A 16,918-nucleotide genomic window follows, 5' to 3' on the forward strand; every position below is an offset into this window, starting at 1 on the left:
CACTGCTCAATTTTTAAAGTCATCAAGACCATTTTAGCAAAGATATTATCAAAGTTTTGCACAGGTTTTTGCAGGTGCCAATCTAAAAATCTAGTTAGATAAATACATATGAATATATTTTCTGACATAGTGCTGTTAATAGTAGTACTTGCTTGAAAGAACAAAAAATAGACAAGAGGATGGGGTCTCTGAGTTATTAGAGTACACGGGGAAGATGCTTGGGACGTGCTATTTAGGGTACAGTCAGTTTTTACCAAAAATCCCGTGACACTTGGGTTAACTTTTTCCATCGCTGCCATGTCAGTAGCTATGAAAGCTTGGGAATTTTTTTGGGAGCACCACAAAAACTTTGCAGTGTTTGACGTCAAAGTGCTTGTTGTTCCAATGAGCAGCACGTGGAAACTTAATACATGTGGGTCACTGGAGGCTTTTCTTAGAGCCCTGAGCTCCAGAGGAGGAAGTGATCAAGCTTCTACAGTTCATGGTGAAAACAAGTCTGATCACTTTCCCTTTACAGTAAAGGCCGACTTTCCTGACAACAGGATTGTTTATCATACATTCAAGATGAGGGCCATGTTGAATATCTGATTATGGTTGCACAGAATTCATTCAAGGGTAATTAATGTTTGAGTTTGTTGACAGAGACAATTCCTGAGAATGAGGATAGGTATATGCCACCTAGGTATAGGTATATACAAATATATATACAAACCCGATTCCAAAAAAGTTGGGACACTGTACAAATTGTGAATAAAAAAGGAATGCAATAATTTACAAATCTGCATGTGCATCTGCAAATGCCAAATATTGGCTCATTTTGGATTTCATGAGAGCTACACATTCCAAAAAAGTTGGGACAGGTAGCTTGTCTGGCTATCACCAGACCAAGCTCAATTTAAAATTGAACATTGGTCTGGGGAGTTTGCTATGTATTTCCTACTGCACAAGAGGCGTGATCAACGAGCATTATTCACGCAATTGTATATTCCTTCAACCAATCAGATCAACAATCCGGGTGACGTACTTTTGCAGAGCGATGTGAAAACTCCAGACAGGCTTAGTTTGTAATGGTTTGTAGCATTGATCAGCGGTTTGTAGAAGCAGCAATAACATTGAGCGATTTTTGCAGGTTGTGCAAAAAAAACATGAAAGTGAGTGGTATTTACACCCAGTCGAGCGATTTGTTTGCTAAACTAAAGAAGTCATTTAGCATCATTGAGAGGTTAAAAGGAATTGGATTGATGGTCATGCGAGAGACGTCATCGTGTTATACCCGCCCAGAGCCATAGAAAGAGCACTGTACCCGCCAATAGTGAGCAAGGTGGATAAGCCAGTCTGTGATTGGTTCCCGCAAAAGTGTAACAGATGCAGCAGAAATGAATGTACGGGTTTCCAGACTGAGTTGCCGGGCGAAATCAAATCACCGGCAGATCAGGCTGGGTTTACCCAGTCTAACAGGTAGCAATAAGAGGCCAGAAAAGTTACATGTACATATAAGGAACACCTGGAGGACCAATTTGCAACTTATTAGGTCAACTGGCAACATGATTGGGTATAAAAAGAGCCTCTCAGAGTGGCAGTGTCTCTCAGAAGTCAAGATGGGCAGAGGATCACCAATTCCCCCAATGCTGCAGCGAAAAATAGTGGAGCAATATCAGAAAGGAGTTTCTCAGAGAAAAATTGCAAAGAGTTTGAAGTTATCATAATCTACAGTGCATAATATCATCCAAAGATTCAGAGAATCTGGAACAATCTCTGTGCGTAAGGGTCAAGGCCGGTAAACCATACTGGATACCCGTGATCTTTGGGTCCTTAGACGGCATTGCATCACATACAGGAATGCTACTGTAATGGAAATCACAACATGGGCTCAGGAATACTTCCAGAAAACATTGTCGGTGAACACAATCCACCGTGCCATTCGCTGCTGCCGGCTAAAACTCTATAGGTTAAAAAAGAAGCCATATCTAAACATGAACCAGAAGCACAGGCATTTTCTCTGGGCCAAGGCTAATTTAAAATGGACTGTGGCTAATTGGAAAACTGTTCTGTGGTCAGACTAATCAAAATTTGAAGTTCTTTTTGAAAAACTGGGACGCCAAGTCATCCGGACTAAAAGGACAAGGACAACCAAAGTTGTTATCAGCGCTCAGTTCAGAAGCCTGCATCTCTGATGGTATGGGGTTGCATGAGTGCGTGTGGCATGGGCAGCTTACACATCTGGAAAGGCACCATCAATGCTGAAAGGTATATCCAAGTTCTAGAACAACATATGCTCCCATCCAGACGTCGTCTCTTTCAGGGAAGACCTTGCATTTTCCAACATGACAATGCCAGACCACATACTGCATCAGTTACAACATCGTGGCTGTGTAGAAGACGAGCAAAAATGGTTCAGGAATGGTTTAAGGAGCACAACAACGAGTTTGAGGTGTTGACTTGGCCTCCAAATTCCCCAGATCTCAATCCAATCGAGCATCTGTGGGATGTGCTGAACAAACAAGTCCGATTCATGGGGGGCCCCATGAAAAGAACAGGGTAAAAAGACAGCTCAAATGTAATGCAATTAAAACAAAAACTTCTTTCACGTACTGTAGAAATTATCTCACATCTTTTTTTTTTATCTACATGTATGCAAGTAGGTGTAACTTACAAAGGAAGTTTATGAAATCATTCTAGTAAATCAGTCTCTTTGGAAGGTAATCTGTTGATCTAATCTTCACTCTCACCCAGCACCACAAACAGAACGTCAAACATTCTGCACAACACAAATAGAGGATTATATCTTACACATTTAGAATGAGCTACACTGCTAAACAAACATCCATAATACAATTTTATTATGTTCCCTCATTGACAATTTTATAATAAAAACGTTTTTCTTTTCTTTCTTTTATTTAATGCATTCCTTAATTTAATACACCTTTTTCAGTATTATTAATATTATATAATATTATTAATATTCAGTTTTGGGTAGTAACTGAATAGCCAAGGCTATATGTTATCTGGATTATGTAATCAGATTCCAAAAATTAAATAGGCCTACTTCTAATTAGATTATATATTGTGAGATATATAATATAAAATTAAACAAAAGAACATGTATTTCTAATAATAGATGACATTCAAAAAAAAAAAAAAAAAAACAACAACTCATTTTTGTGGTCAAAAGCAGCGTATGATACTGTTGTGTGCATGCTGCCTCAGCAAATCATGCTACATTACAAAGTGGGGATTTAGCATTAACTAACATGAAGAACAAATAGCCCATAGACAGACTGTGCATAGAGATCAATTTAAGACTCAAAACACTGTTCGATACAAAAACATACCTTGTGTGAGTTCTTGCTTTTAATGTTGATAATAGGCTATAATATACTGTAGCAAGAATGCAAATCCAAATATCCACACGACTGCAAACGTGACATTGATTTTACAACAGTTAAACAAACAATAGTGATGTACATTTTAAACACAGCACTGCCAGTACTGTTTGCTCTATTTTGCAATGAAGTAATAGTTCCAGCAAACGAATCGTTACAGTTAATTATTCAATGACCCATTCAGAAATAAAGCTGAATGAATGATTGATGACTCACTCATTAAGACAGTGACTTACTTCCACCTACTGGAGGGTTTAGTTTGAATATTTAAAAGTATCACTTAGTTTTTTTAATTTAAAACATTATTTATTTTATACAGGTAAAAAAAAAAAAAAAAAATCAATTTAGAGGGCAAAGAGTGTCCCTTAATGGAAAAGGTGTCGAAGAGAGAAGGTACTCACTATAAAAAAGTTTGGGAACCACTGGATTATATTCACAAAATGGCAGTAATCCATTCATTCATCTCCCTGATTCTTTTTATCTTTTAAATTATTCTTCTCAAAGGTTTTATGGAATTGCACACACAGACCCACATATTACCCCAGCCACCAGTCAGGCGACTATAATTGAATAGAAAATTGAGAGGCTTCACAGCATAAACAAATAAAATATTTAATCTTTTTTCTTTATTATTATTATTATAATTTAACTTTAAATTCATAAATTTATGAACAGCCTGCATTTCCATCCCAAACCCTAGTTAGGGAAACCCTCACATAATGTAATATTTAATGCACTTACTGTTGTTGATAACTTTCTTGTTGTATTTTTTATCAATATGGAACAAGATTAGACTATTCAGAACAATGTTATATACAAGTTAGGTCTAAAAGAGTAATCTAAAAGTTGTCTAATCAGACTAAGTAGCTACTTAAATGACCTACACAGTAAAATCCCCAGAGTTAAATCAACTCTGCTCAGAGTACATACTGTATGGTCCCTCTCTAAATAGTGTTAAAGTAACACTGAAGCAGAGTTAAAGTTAATGAGATAATTAAGCAATTAATAAGGCTGTGACTGAAGTCAGTTGTAGTTCTTGTGTTTCTCTTTTCTTCAGTGATTCTGCTTGTTAACAGCAGGTGTTCATCACTAATGCACAATCATCACTTAATTAATTGCTTAATTATCTCATTAACTTTAACTCTGCTTTAGTGTTATTTTAACACTATTTAGAGAGGGACCATATGTACTCTGAGCAGAGGTGATTTAACTCTAGAGATTTTGCTGTGTAAAATGTGTAATGTAATAGATTACTAACTACAATTGTATCATGTAAACTGTATTCAGTAATGGACCTCAAGTAATCTCAGCATTGTTAATGTTTATGAAACACTAATTTTCATTTATTTCATTTTGTATTTTTTATTGCTATTTTTTTATGTTGAATTTAAATGCCATTTAATCTTAATCAAAACGAAAAAAGGCTGGGTGTACAATACTTGGATTACTGTAAGTAAATCCCATGTATTATTCTCTACAATCTGCAATAAATAGTGTCTATATATTTATTCGGTCAGAGACCAGTTAACTAACCCGAGTTGGCGTAATTACTGTTAAATGAGTCATGACCTAACTGTTTTCAGTTAGTAATCTAAGATGAGAGATTTCAGTAGTTGTTGACAGGATTTAAAGATAGCTATCAGTGGCCTTTTACCATCTCTTTTTACTGTCTGAAAATCACTTTTAAGTGCTGACCCCTTTTTGGCTGTTTACAGTACAGTGTTGCAAAACAGCTTTAGCAATGCATGACAATGTGCTATGCACAATGATCTCACTGTGTCAGAAAAATCAAAAGGCTGATGATTTTGATTCAATAAAATACAAAGATTATCAAGGCCGGACTTACCATTGGGCTTGACTGGGCTCAAGCCCATGGGCCCCGCCCAATAGGGGGCCCCGCCCATTTACGTTAGATTTTTTCAATAATATGTCAGTCTTTTAATTTTTCATTTAAAGTTTGTTGATTGGACTAGCATTGTTACCTGGTCCTGCCCCTGCAATGAAAATTTTAATTTAATAGACCCTTTTCACAATGACGTCAGTTAACTTCCGCCTATCCGCAAAGCAGTGTATCAGTTGTTACCTTCGCGCCGGCGACTTCTCGGGAAAATGCTTTAATAACTTTAAATGCGAACGGTTTATATCAAGGATTTACACAGTCGGCTTCTTCTGGTAATGATATTTATTATTTACTTTCTGAAACTGCCTTGGTTAGGGTTTCCACGAGCAGAAACTTTTGCAATGTTGTCATTGAATTGAGTTTTATCACAACGATTGTGTGTCCACACAAATCTGTTAGCCTATTTGGAATAAAAGGAATATTGTCTTTAAAAAAATCTTTATTTTTAGAAATTGGTAGGCTATATGATAATGTTCTTGTGAGATTTATTTACAAATAATGGACATCTGGAAGTGTACGTCCATAATAGTCCGAAGAATTAATAGTGTGAAGATTTGAGATAATTTTACATCATACCAGTTTAAACTGAACTGCTGCAATATATTAAGATTGTATAATTTGTAAGAAGTGTATTGAAAATACAAAACGGAAGTAGCCTATGTGTTCATTTAATGTTATTCCCTGGAGAAATAATTTGATTTTGTTCATTTGCTGCTATAACAATGAGTACTGTTGTAAATCCTCTGTATATTTTTGTATGCGACGATCTTGTTCTGCAATAAAGAGACGAATGACAATGTTTTTTTACTATGGTAAAAATGCCATGTACATGAGTCAGTTTTTACAACATTAACAGTTTTCATGTAGAAATAGTATTATATTAAACACAATTTGTATTATTATGTATGCCATATTTATCGAAATAAAAGTATAAAAATAGACTTTGATATTTAAAAAGAATAAGCTTATGTTGATCTTCATTGTACATAGGCCTGTAGGCGCTGAAATAAGTAGTGCATTAAGGTTTGAATGAATAGTTTTTTACTGCACGTAAATGTTGGAAACATGCGTTTATTTCACAAATATATATAAACAGCTTCATCTGCAATAAAGACAGCAAAGTGCATGTATGGCTTCAGTACGTATTCAACTCCTCCGACTTTAAGCAGCAAATCGCACCGATCGGTAAGGTTTTTTTTTTGAGATCTGCGGCTGCTAAATACCTCACCTTGAATTTACATGAAATTGGCCGACTACAGCCATCCTTTAACCACATTTGTGGCATATGTACAAATGTTGAGTGCACTTCATTCGAGTCGCGCTAGTATTCCACTATGCTGACAGAAGGCACTTCCTATATTAAAATTGCTATCTTATATTAGCCTACCACTAAATTTGAACAAAGTTAGGCATGTTCTATGAAGTTCTATTTATGTATTTTTGCTAGAGTACTAAATTACATCTAATGATCTTTAAAATGCCATGGTAATGAGAAAATGCTTATTTAATTTTGTTATATATTATTCTCTAAGATTGTAATTTATGTGATGTAGTAGACATACTGTAGGTCAAAGTCAGCCTAACACTGCCTATATGTATACTGGAGATGTATATAATCTATACAATATGTCAGTACTTACCAAGAACAGATTTATACACTCATAGATTTAGCTATTTATATGTAATACAAATGATTTGTAATGATTGCAACCTTACAAGGTATTTGTTTGTTTTTCAGTATGTTTTCCAGGTAAATAAGTGTTTTATTCTCATTCTGACCAAGATATTTGTGCATTGCAATAAACACCATGATCACTTTGAACTTTTTTAATCATTATTTATTTATTAGAAAACCTTTTTTAATAATTGATCATATAAATAAATTATAACGGTCTTTTTTTTAAACATGTAACTCTGTATACTGTACTAGTCACCTTTTGAAAGTAGCTTTGCACTTCAAATAACGATTGGATCGATTATATTGTTACGCCACCAGATGGCGACAAATTACTTAAAAAAACATTTGTCATTGAATCGTTCATTCAGGAGATTCGTTCAAAATGCTGATTCATCTATGAAACAAGTGTATTTGATTGAGGAATTTAATCATTCATTCAAACCAAAGTTTTTTTTAAATAAATGATTCAGATTAACAATTAACATTTTTATAGACTTAACAAAATAACATAATTTATGTTTATTGCTGAAGTTGTTTGTTCAGAATCGTGATCTCTATTTTTATTCTCAGTTTATCCAGAATTGTGTAGCTCTAATACATAGCTTGTGTATGTATCATTTTGTTCTATTTAAAGTAATGTATAGAAGGTAGGGCCCGAAAGTGACTCAAGCCCAGGGGCCCCCACCACCCTAAGTCCTGCCCTGAAGATTATATATTTATTTTTGACACTTTTTAAAAAACTAAGCTTTGGTGTTAGCTCATTATGTAGTGAGGGGAGAGGGGCTCACTTCAGACAGATATTACAGATCAAACTCTTACTATATTTGTTATGTTTCCTGGTCAGTACGCATGAAGAAGAAGGAGATTCAAACAGGACAACTAAACAGGTGAACCATTTCAAGTATTGTCACTAGTGGCCTTAGACTTTTGGTCCACCAGCAGGCGTCGCTCTATCATATGAATAGCGTTCTTAGGATCAGACCAAGGATCAGACAGTCCTTCCCTGCTCTGAGTCCGCTTGCCCCCTTATTATCCCTCCTTGTGAATGTACGAATCCTACTATGGCTTGGGCTTAGGTCATGAAATATTAATCACGCAACGTGACGCAGGCCTCGCTGATTTGTTGACAGACTGGCGTAGAACGCTAGTAAGTCTGCGAACCAACCAATCCTACTCCACCGAAAGGCGTAGCTTATGAATATCAAATTGTTACGTGACTGGACGTTCCAGGAAAGTTGCCAAGATACGTCGTCATGACCTTATAAATATTCACGAGTAAAGCCTGCGCCATAGTACGGTTCGTAATTACGCGACCCTCCCACACTCTCATTCTCCGTTCATCGGCTGTCCTCAGCATCCCCTCTGTGATGATGGCGTGTGTGGATGCTGCTGATGCGGCGGTGCCTGGGGCCTAACCCACCGGTTACCGGGAAACCCGAGAGACGAAGACGTGAGGGGCTGGGCAGTATGAGCCTTTCCTTTAACGACCGGTCACCGGATCACTACTGTATCTCATGTCAGTTTGTTTGCGCGCGTGAAACCGAGGAATGAAGTACTGCAACCATGATGCAAGGTAAAAATCCACTTCGGGCCCTTAAATTCATCGCTGTCTGTTGATATTATTTATTGGAATGGTAATCTTCTCTAGCCGACTGTGCTGTACATGACATCCAAATTCAGCACATGCATGTGTTGGTGTCTGTCTCCTTGAAGGAGGTGAAGGATTATGTGTCTCACGTTGTATGGCCAGTGAGCATGTGTATTTGCACCGTGACACACACACACACACACAAACATCATGATGGCACATTTAAATTTAGGTTCAATATTAGAGGCCAAGGTTTACACATGTGGTCCAGTGCACAAGTGTAACTCCCATATAAATCTGCCATCAGGATGTTTGTGTGTCTTTGCTCTGTGGTCTACAGTCCCACCCTCATCATCTTATAGGTCATGATTTATTTTTTTCAGATTTAAAGGGATAGTTCATCCAAAAATCAAAATTATGCCAGTCATTTGTTCAATCTGATGTAGCTCCAAACCCGTATGATTTTTTTTTTTTTCTTCTGGGACACACAAAAGGGAATTTTGAAGAATGTATTTGGAGCTTTCAAACTTCAGAAAGCACACAAAAGTACCATAAAAGCACAATATACACTACTGTTCAAATGTTTGATGTCAGTATGTTTTTTTTTTTAAGAAATAATTTTTTAATTAATCAAGGATGCTGTTAATTTGATCAAAAGTGACAGTAAAGACTTTTATGTTGTTACAAAAAATCTATTTCAAATGCTGTTTTTCCGAGCTTTCTATTAATCATAGAATCCTCAAAACAGTTTCCACAAAAAAATATTCAGCACAATTGTTGTCAACATTGATAATAAGAAATGTTTCTTGAGCAGCAAAGCAGCATATTAGGATGATTTATGAAGGATCATGTGATACTGAAGACTGGAGTAATGATGATGATAAATTCAGCTTTGCCAATTACATTTTAATTTTTTTTTTTTATTTAAATGGTAATATTTCAGAATATTAATGTTCTACTGTATTCTTGTAGAGCATAAGAGACAAAAACATTCAAATATTATTACTGACCCCAAGTAGGATCTTTTTAATGAATTATTTCTCAAAACCAGTTTGAATCGGTTTGTTGTTGTGAGCTGAACAATTCACCGTTGATCACCTGAAATGCCTGATGATTTGTTTACAAATTGGATGGATCTAATTCTCATCTTATAGAGCACCTCAGAGATGACGTGTTTTTGTAGGCAAAACCCGGAAGCGAGTTAGCATTTTAGGACTGCCGGTTCCATCGCTCTAAAGTCTATGGATTTTTTTAATGGGTTTTTGCTAAATTGCCTGAAATACGGTCTGTGGTTAAAAAAGCCTCTAAATATGTTCACGTTTTGATCTATGACATAAAACACACCAGTTATAACCTGCTTGTGATTTTTTTAAACCTTTAATGTGTCTTAAAAACGGCGGTTACTAACAAGTTGCTAAAAGGGACTACTTCCTTTGGCGGGGACTTTAGACGTCATCATGACAAACAAGACATTTGGACAGCATTTCTCATGAAAAAGTGGAAAAGTATTCATAACAGCACAGATCATAATCAGTGAGCATGTTTTTAAATAAAGTTGTTTTTTAAATACATTTTGAGGACGCATGGTGGTGACGACGTTGATCCGCGACCATGGTGTGCTGTAGTCCGTTTATAGCCTACTGCAAGCTTTTTATATCTGACGATTTTATTTAGGCTTCAAAATGTATAAATGTTGTGTTAACTTGTAAAGATAATCTTGATAGACAAAACGTTTAAGTGTCATAACCCTTTGTTAAACACAGAGCTTATTTTTTGCGATTTTCCAAAAGTCTATGGGAAAAATGCACAGGCTTTCAATCGAGGGGACCCGTGCGCCGCTAACTTCCGGGTTGGCCTACAAAAACACTATTGACTCCAAGTGTGGGTATTTGCAGGTTGGAGTAATTGGCGTGATGAAAGGTTGGGGCATGGAGAGAGGTCTTTATCATTGGTGTTGAAAGCTGTCAGTCAGGGTGTGGGGTAGGCTTAGGGGTTAGTTTCTGTTGTAGCAATTCACCTTTTGGCACGCCCATTACTCCGGCCTGCAGCTAACCCTGTCTCCAGTGATCTGGTCACAGTGGTTCTCGAGTTAACATCTTGCTGGATTATCAGTGAATAACGGCTTGAAGTTAAATTTTTTTTCTCACAACAAACTATTGAGTGATTCAGAAGTCTTAGAGTGCAGTGTATGTGTTGTAGATCTCCATTATGATCAGTTTGTATCATTTTTGAAGCTTGAAAGCTAGTCCACATTGATTATCATTACAGTCAGTTATTGTGAATAACCAATACATTCCTCAAAATTTCTCCTTTTGTGTTCTACAGAAAAAAGAAAGTCATAGGTGTTGAATGACATAAGGGTGTGTAAATGTGAACTATTCCTGTCTTCATTTAATGGCATTGTTGGATTCAAATGTTTAAGGTAGTGAACAAGCTGCAAGCAAGCAGTTTTCTTGTATTTGTTTTGGGGTAACTTGACTTAATTGCTTCATTTTTAGCCAAGCAGAAATGTCAGCTTTTCCCTTGAGGTCTTCTAGACTAGAGGCATGATGGGTGAACGCACAACAAGAGGGTTTTGTACTGAGACCCTCAAGCAGTCCCGTATGCCATCATGCCAAGATCTCCAGGCTATAAATTCTGTTGCTTTGTCTAATATCGACCATGATGCCAGTCCTTAGGGACTGTTGTTTCTACATACAAGTAAACTGGCAGATTGAGAAAATATTGGAAAATAAGCATTAGATCTTGCATATTTGTGGTTGCTGACACCCTTTCACCAGTAAATGACTGGATGTCCTCATTGTAGATTTGGTCATCCAGGTCAAACATACACTGTGAATCCCTGTACAGAGTTGCAGAGCTCATTTGCCTTGATGCAATAATAATAATAGAAAGTTTTATCATATAATTCCATCCACTTAGAATGAGGTCTTGGAGAAAAAAATGTGTTTGCATTTTTTAGTTGCAGATGTTAAAATATTTATGTAAAATGTCACTCCCCTGATGACTGAATTCAGTGTTTGTTTTTCAGTTGTCAGTGAATTTAACTCTCTACATTTAACTTAGCACTGCATTTTGCTGTGTGTTTGTTGATAACAAGCAATGGCAGCAGTGTGACATGTTGTACTTCATCAAAAAAAAAAAAAAAATAGCAACTGCATTTTGCTTATTCTTGATAATTATACTTTTTCCCCAAAATTTATTGAGAGACCATAGGGGATATTTCTACTTTCGTACTTTACCAAATGCTCTTATCCAAACCTCTCTAACAGGAAACTTTCTCAGAACTGTCTAGGCCAGTATGTATATTCTTTGTATATACAAAGGCCAGATGACTTTGAACAAACATTCTGTTAATATACATATATGTTAATAGAATGTTTGTTCAAAGTTATTTGGTCTTTAATAATCTTCTCAAAACATTATCACAAAAACATTATTTATACATTGTTCATGGAATGCTTTTTCTGCAATGTTTTAGTTGAATGTTCATTTAACAGTATTTAAATGCTGTTACTTATTTCATAATGTTCAGAGAACATTCAAAAGTAACATTCCCATAATGTTTGCAAAATGATAAATGTTTCCTTAACATTCGCATTACCAAGACATTTAAAAAACTGGACATTTTGGACATAAATCCATCTTCCAAACCATGTTTTTGTCTTATCCTGAAACACTATGGTACACCTAAAATAAGTTATAACAAATTAGGGTGACAACCACTGCCGAGTAGCCCTATCTAAAGAAAGAGAAAATGATGTACATATACAGGTACATTACCGTCTAAAAGTTTGAGGTGAATAAGTTATATTTCAAATATTAGGCAGCACAACCATTCCCTATCGGTCAGTCACGTTCGACGTTATGTCAGAGTGAACTGATGTTATGGGATCTCACTTCGGAGCCCAATCCCCTTCGAGTGGTAGCAAACAAACCAATGTGAGTTTTGCATGGCAAGCCACTCCCTGTACATACAGGTATATAAGCTTTTTGTTTCGGAGCCGGTCTGTTTGTCAGTGCTCTGCCAATTCTGCCTTTGAGTCACATGAAGTTGTTCTACGTTGGATATATGGTCCATTCAACAGTGTGTTTCGCCAGTAAAAGAGTAAACCTTGCAAAGATAAGTGCAGCGAGCACCTGGGCACTTCAACTGTTAAAAGAGCAATTTCGCTAAAGTACAGGTGACATTGTGTCTTTTTAAAGATGGCATTCCACCCGTGTGTTTCTGAATGCGGTCGTTACCTAGTTGGGCTGCACAATTATGATAGAAATCATAATTGTCGATTATTTCCCTAATTGTAATTGCGATTAATAATTACGATTATCACAATTTACATTGAATGATGTTTTGAATAGCTTTATACCATTGTTTGAAGTAATAATCATGTTTTGCTTGGTCTGCTCAAAGTCAAGGATTTTCTCCTTACCATAAGGTTGAGAGGTCCATCTATCACTCTTTTCCATGTTTGTAAAGTTAGTTCGTCGACTAAATATATAGGCTGTGTTGTCACGGTACTGGAATTTCTAACTTCGATACGATACCTTGAAAAGTACCAATATTCGATACCATTTTTGATACCACGGGGGAAAAAACAATACTGTCATATAGTTATTTTTAATATTATTTCTTTTTTTTAACATTAACAAAATAGAGAGCGCACGTTTATTCGCCTGCTGTCCCTTTAAGATATGATGAACGCACAGACACATTCTTCCTGAACTGTTTTACAAGATGGGCATTGTGACATTGTTTCTGAGTGTATTTGACCAATAATAATCTGTGAAAAAGAGCTTATTTTGGCACTTGTATGTCAAAGGCGGCTTTATTATGTGTCTGCGCTTCATGTGAGGGCGAAATCTGTGGGAATGAATAGAATTATGCGCAATCCTGCGCCGAAATTCAGACCCAGTCACACCAACACTATTAAACCTGAGAGCATGAGACGACTGAATGAGAGGAGGCGCGTACATCTCAACTCGCTGTCAGAGAGGAGAGCAAGAATGCGCAGCTGGTATTGGTGTATCGATACTGCATTAAGTAGCATTGGTATCGTTTCAGATATTTCAGTATCGATACATATCGAAATATCGATATTTTTGACAACACTAGGCTGTGTGCACGGCTTTTTAAAAATGGCGGGTCATGGTGTTTCCCATCAGCGTACATCTACGTCACTGGTAGCTCCTTTTGTGCTGGGTTAGACCTTTTACACTCTGAAGTAGTCGTGATTCGCCTCTCACAACGCAATATGCTCTCACAACTCTTAAACACGCAGAATAATGTAAGTGGATTTTTTCCTTGTAATCGCACCTTTGAACGATTACAAAAACGTGGCATCCGTAATCGTAATCGCAATTAGAATTTTGATTAATTGTGCAGCCCTATTACCTAGCCCCATCTAACAGCCATGATCACTGCCTCACGTGTCTCACCTGCACCATAGAGAACCTCTTCGGTTAATACTCAGGGTGATCTGAAGATTGTAGTGGGAGCTCTTCCGCCGGGCCAGTCCTCACGGGGCTCCCACTTCTGGCTCCACATTGCAGGCTGTTGAGTTTCCTGATGAGCCTGCTGGTCCTTCTCATGAGGGACCCAGCATCTCATTTGGGACTCCGGGGGAAAACAGCGGTTCCACTGAAATTATTTCAGAGGCTCCTGGGGCATATGTCTTCCGCAGTGTGGTCACGGTGCTCGGATTGATGCATACGAGACACATGCTTCATCAGATTGATGCATACGAGATGCATGCTTCATCTCGAGTCCCGAGATGGGCATGGCGCCGTGGCACATATCGGCTGACCATCACTTCGATCTGTCACTGCACTTTCAGCCTGTGGCCGGACCTTGCCTTTCTACGGGTCAGAGTTCCCCTAGAACAAGCATGTCCAGGCATGTTGTTGTCACAACAGATGCCTCCATAATGGGCTGGGGCGCTGTATGCAATGGGCGTGCAGCCTCTGGCTCCTGGACGAGACCTCGACTGCACTGGCATATCAATTGCCTCAAGTTGCTAGCAGTACCGCTCGCCCTAAACCAGTTTTAGTCGCTGTTGCAGGTCAAGCATGTATTGGTCTGGACAGACAACACATTGATGGCGACGTATATCAACCATCAGGGTGATCTACATTCACATCGCAACTCGCCTGCCATCTCCTCCTCTGGAGTCAGTCACTCAAGCCAGAGATCTACAAGGCAAGCTTATGCCTTGAAGTGGAGTATGTTCACTGTTTGGTGTTCTTCCAGCCATGTGGTGCTTTCCTCCCTGCAGGAAAGGTTGGTCCTTCCTATCTCCCTTTACCTTGAAAGTGTATGTTGCTGCCAGTTCCGCACATCACGATGCATTAGACGGTAGATCTGTAGGAAAGAACAACCTGGTCGTCAGGTTCCTGAGAGGTACCAGGAGGCTATACCCTCCTCAGCCACGCCACATTTCCCTCTTGGGACCTCTGTTGTTCTTACAGCCTTATAGAGAGCGCCCTTTGAGCCACTGCAGTCAGTCGAGCTCAAGATCCTGTCTTTCAAGACTCAGAGCTCCTGACTGTGCTCACTTCTATCAAGAGGGAAGCGTGCCTGGAATATGGACTGGCTGACTCTCATGTAATCCTGAGACCCAGGCCTGGATACGTGCACAAAGTTCCCACCACTCCCTTTCGAGACCAGATAGTGAACTTGCTGCGTCCCATTCTCACCTTGCGCATTTGACCAGAAACCACAGTGGTTGTGGTGCTTTCTATAGGGACCCCATAACATCAGTTAATTTCGATGTAACATCAAACGTTACTGATGTAACCCTCGTTCCCTGTAGGAGGGAACGGAGACGTTACGTCCCGCCTGACACAACCCTGTACCATCACTGAATGGCCAGGATCCCATTTCAGCTCCTCAGCACAAGCCTGAATTAAGGAGTTGCATGCTAGCTAGGGATGGGAGAAAAAAAATCTATCCATCAATGCATCGCAATTCTCTCTCCAATGATTCTGGATCAATTCTGAGAATTTCAGAACCGATTCTGAGCTTAGTTTTCATTCAGATGCGTGATGACGCTTGCGTGTGCTTTAGAAACACCCGGATTCTGCTTGCTTCCAATTAAACACACACATACACCACTTGAACCTTCCACAAAATAATCATTCATAAAGTTCGAAAAGGTTGAAGCGAATTACAAAGCACATTCGCGAGCTTCATGGCACAGGATGGCCTGTAAGAGACGCGGGCTTTGTTTGATGTTACACAGTATTTTCCTTACAAATGCACTACGAAGTCATCATTTATGTCACTTGGAATGTAGTGGACTTATGTATTTAAAATTTGAATCTCCGAAGGCTGCTTTCTATAGAGAATACAAATCTGACGTCACGCCGCATTGAGTTCTGGGTAACTTCTTTGTTTATTCACCATCTTGACAGGATCGCGCAGCCTTTCCGTTATTGAGTTTAGTGCAGTAATTTGTTTTCTGTCATGATTGTGAAAAATGTCACCATTGTATGTCATTAATGCTGCATCAATAATTGTGATAGTAACTCAGATCATCGTTCTGAGAGAAAACAAGACAGTGAAAAAAGTTTTTTCGCCTTTTCTACGTGTAAAAACACCAAGGGAAGCAGGTCAAGCAGATGACGAGAAGATGGCAAATCTATTATTAATGGCACTGATTAAACCCACTGCTTATCACTCAATAAAAGAATGACATTACTGTGTTTTTGAACGTTTTGATTTCGTTTGGTTTAATAATTAACATTACCTTTGCAAGTCTGACTCTCACTGTGCTCGTGAATTAGCAGAACTTGACGGGGACATTCAAATGCTTAACAAGAAAAACGCTTCATGTGACAAACAAACAATTCTGTACATATTTATTAAAGCATACTGCGTGGAGATACGCAAATGAGCCCAAAATATGAACGCAACACGTTTATATCCTCAATGGTTTCCTCTCATGTCCTCTCAAAAAAACGCTTAATGCACTTAGACTGATATTAAAGAGACCAAATTCTATTTACAAATAAAGCACATGCAGAAAAACGGATGAGAGCAAAATATAAATTTTCAGTATTACTTAAAATGCAAGCATTTTATACATTTTCTTCATAACGGTTTTATAAAGGTATGAAATTGCTTAGTGTGGTTGTCGTTTGTTAAATAAATTTAAAAATACAGTGTGTTTGACCCATAATCTCTGATTCTCCTCATCTGTGATCGTGGAAAAGGGGAATTACAATGACAAGTTGTAGGCCTCCTCAAAATGCTCCTTTAAGCATCATTTAAACGTTTCCAACAAATAAATGAATCGACTTTCTCAGTGTGTTGATCACATAGATTTATTTGGATATTCATACGATGGCTGAAGCAGCGGTGAGCATCCAGC

The 16,918-nt window shown here is 37.9% G+C and overlaps 1 protein-coding gene across 1 annotated transcript in view; it reads left to right on the forward strand.

Annotated features, from left to right (window-relative positions):
* The first annotated feature begins 8,420 nt into the window (after positions 1–8,420).
* The window catches only part of sgip1b (SH3GL interacting endocytic adaptor 1b), a 37,702-nt gene continuing 29,204 nt past the window's right edge, over positions 8,421–16,918 (forward strand). The window contains exon 1 of the mRNA XM_067362378.1: positions 8,421–8,534. Within this exon, the coding sequence (XP_067218479.1) occupies positions 8,525–8,534 (10 nt within the window). The 5' untranslated portion in view covers positions 8,421–8,524. The remainder of the gene's footprint in view (positions 8,535–16,918) is intronic.

The sequence above is a fragment of the Chanodichthys erythropterus genome, chromosome 16 (genome assembly GCF_024489055.1).
Source record: "Chanodichthys erythropterus isolate Z2021 chromosome 16, ASM2448905v1, whole genome shotgun sequence".
In the NCBI taxonomy this organism is placed as follows: Eukaryota; Metazoa; Chordata; class Actinopteri; order Cypriniformes; family Xenocyprididae; genus Chanodichthys; species Chanodichthys erythropterus.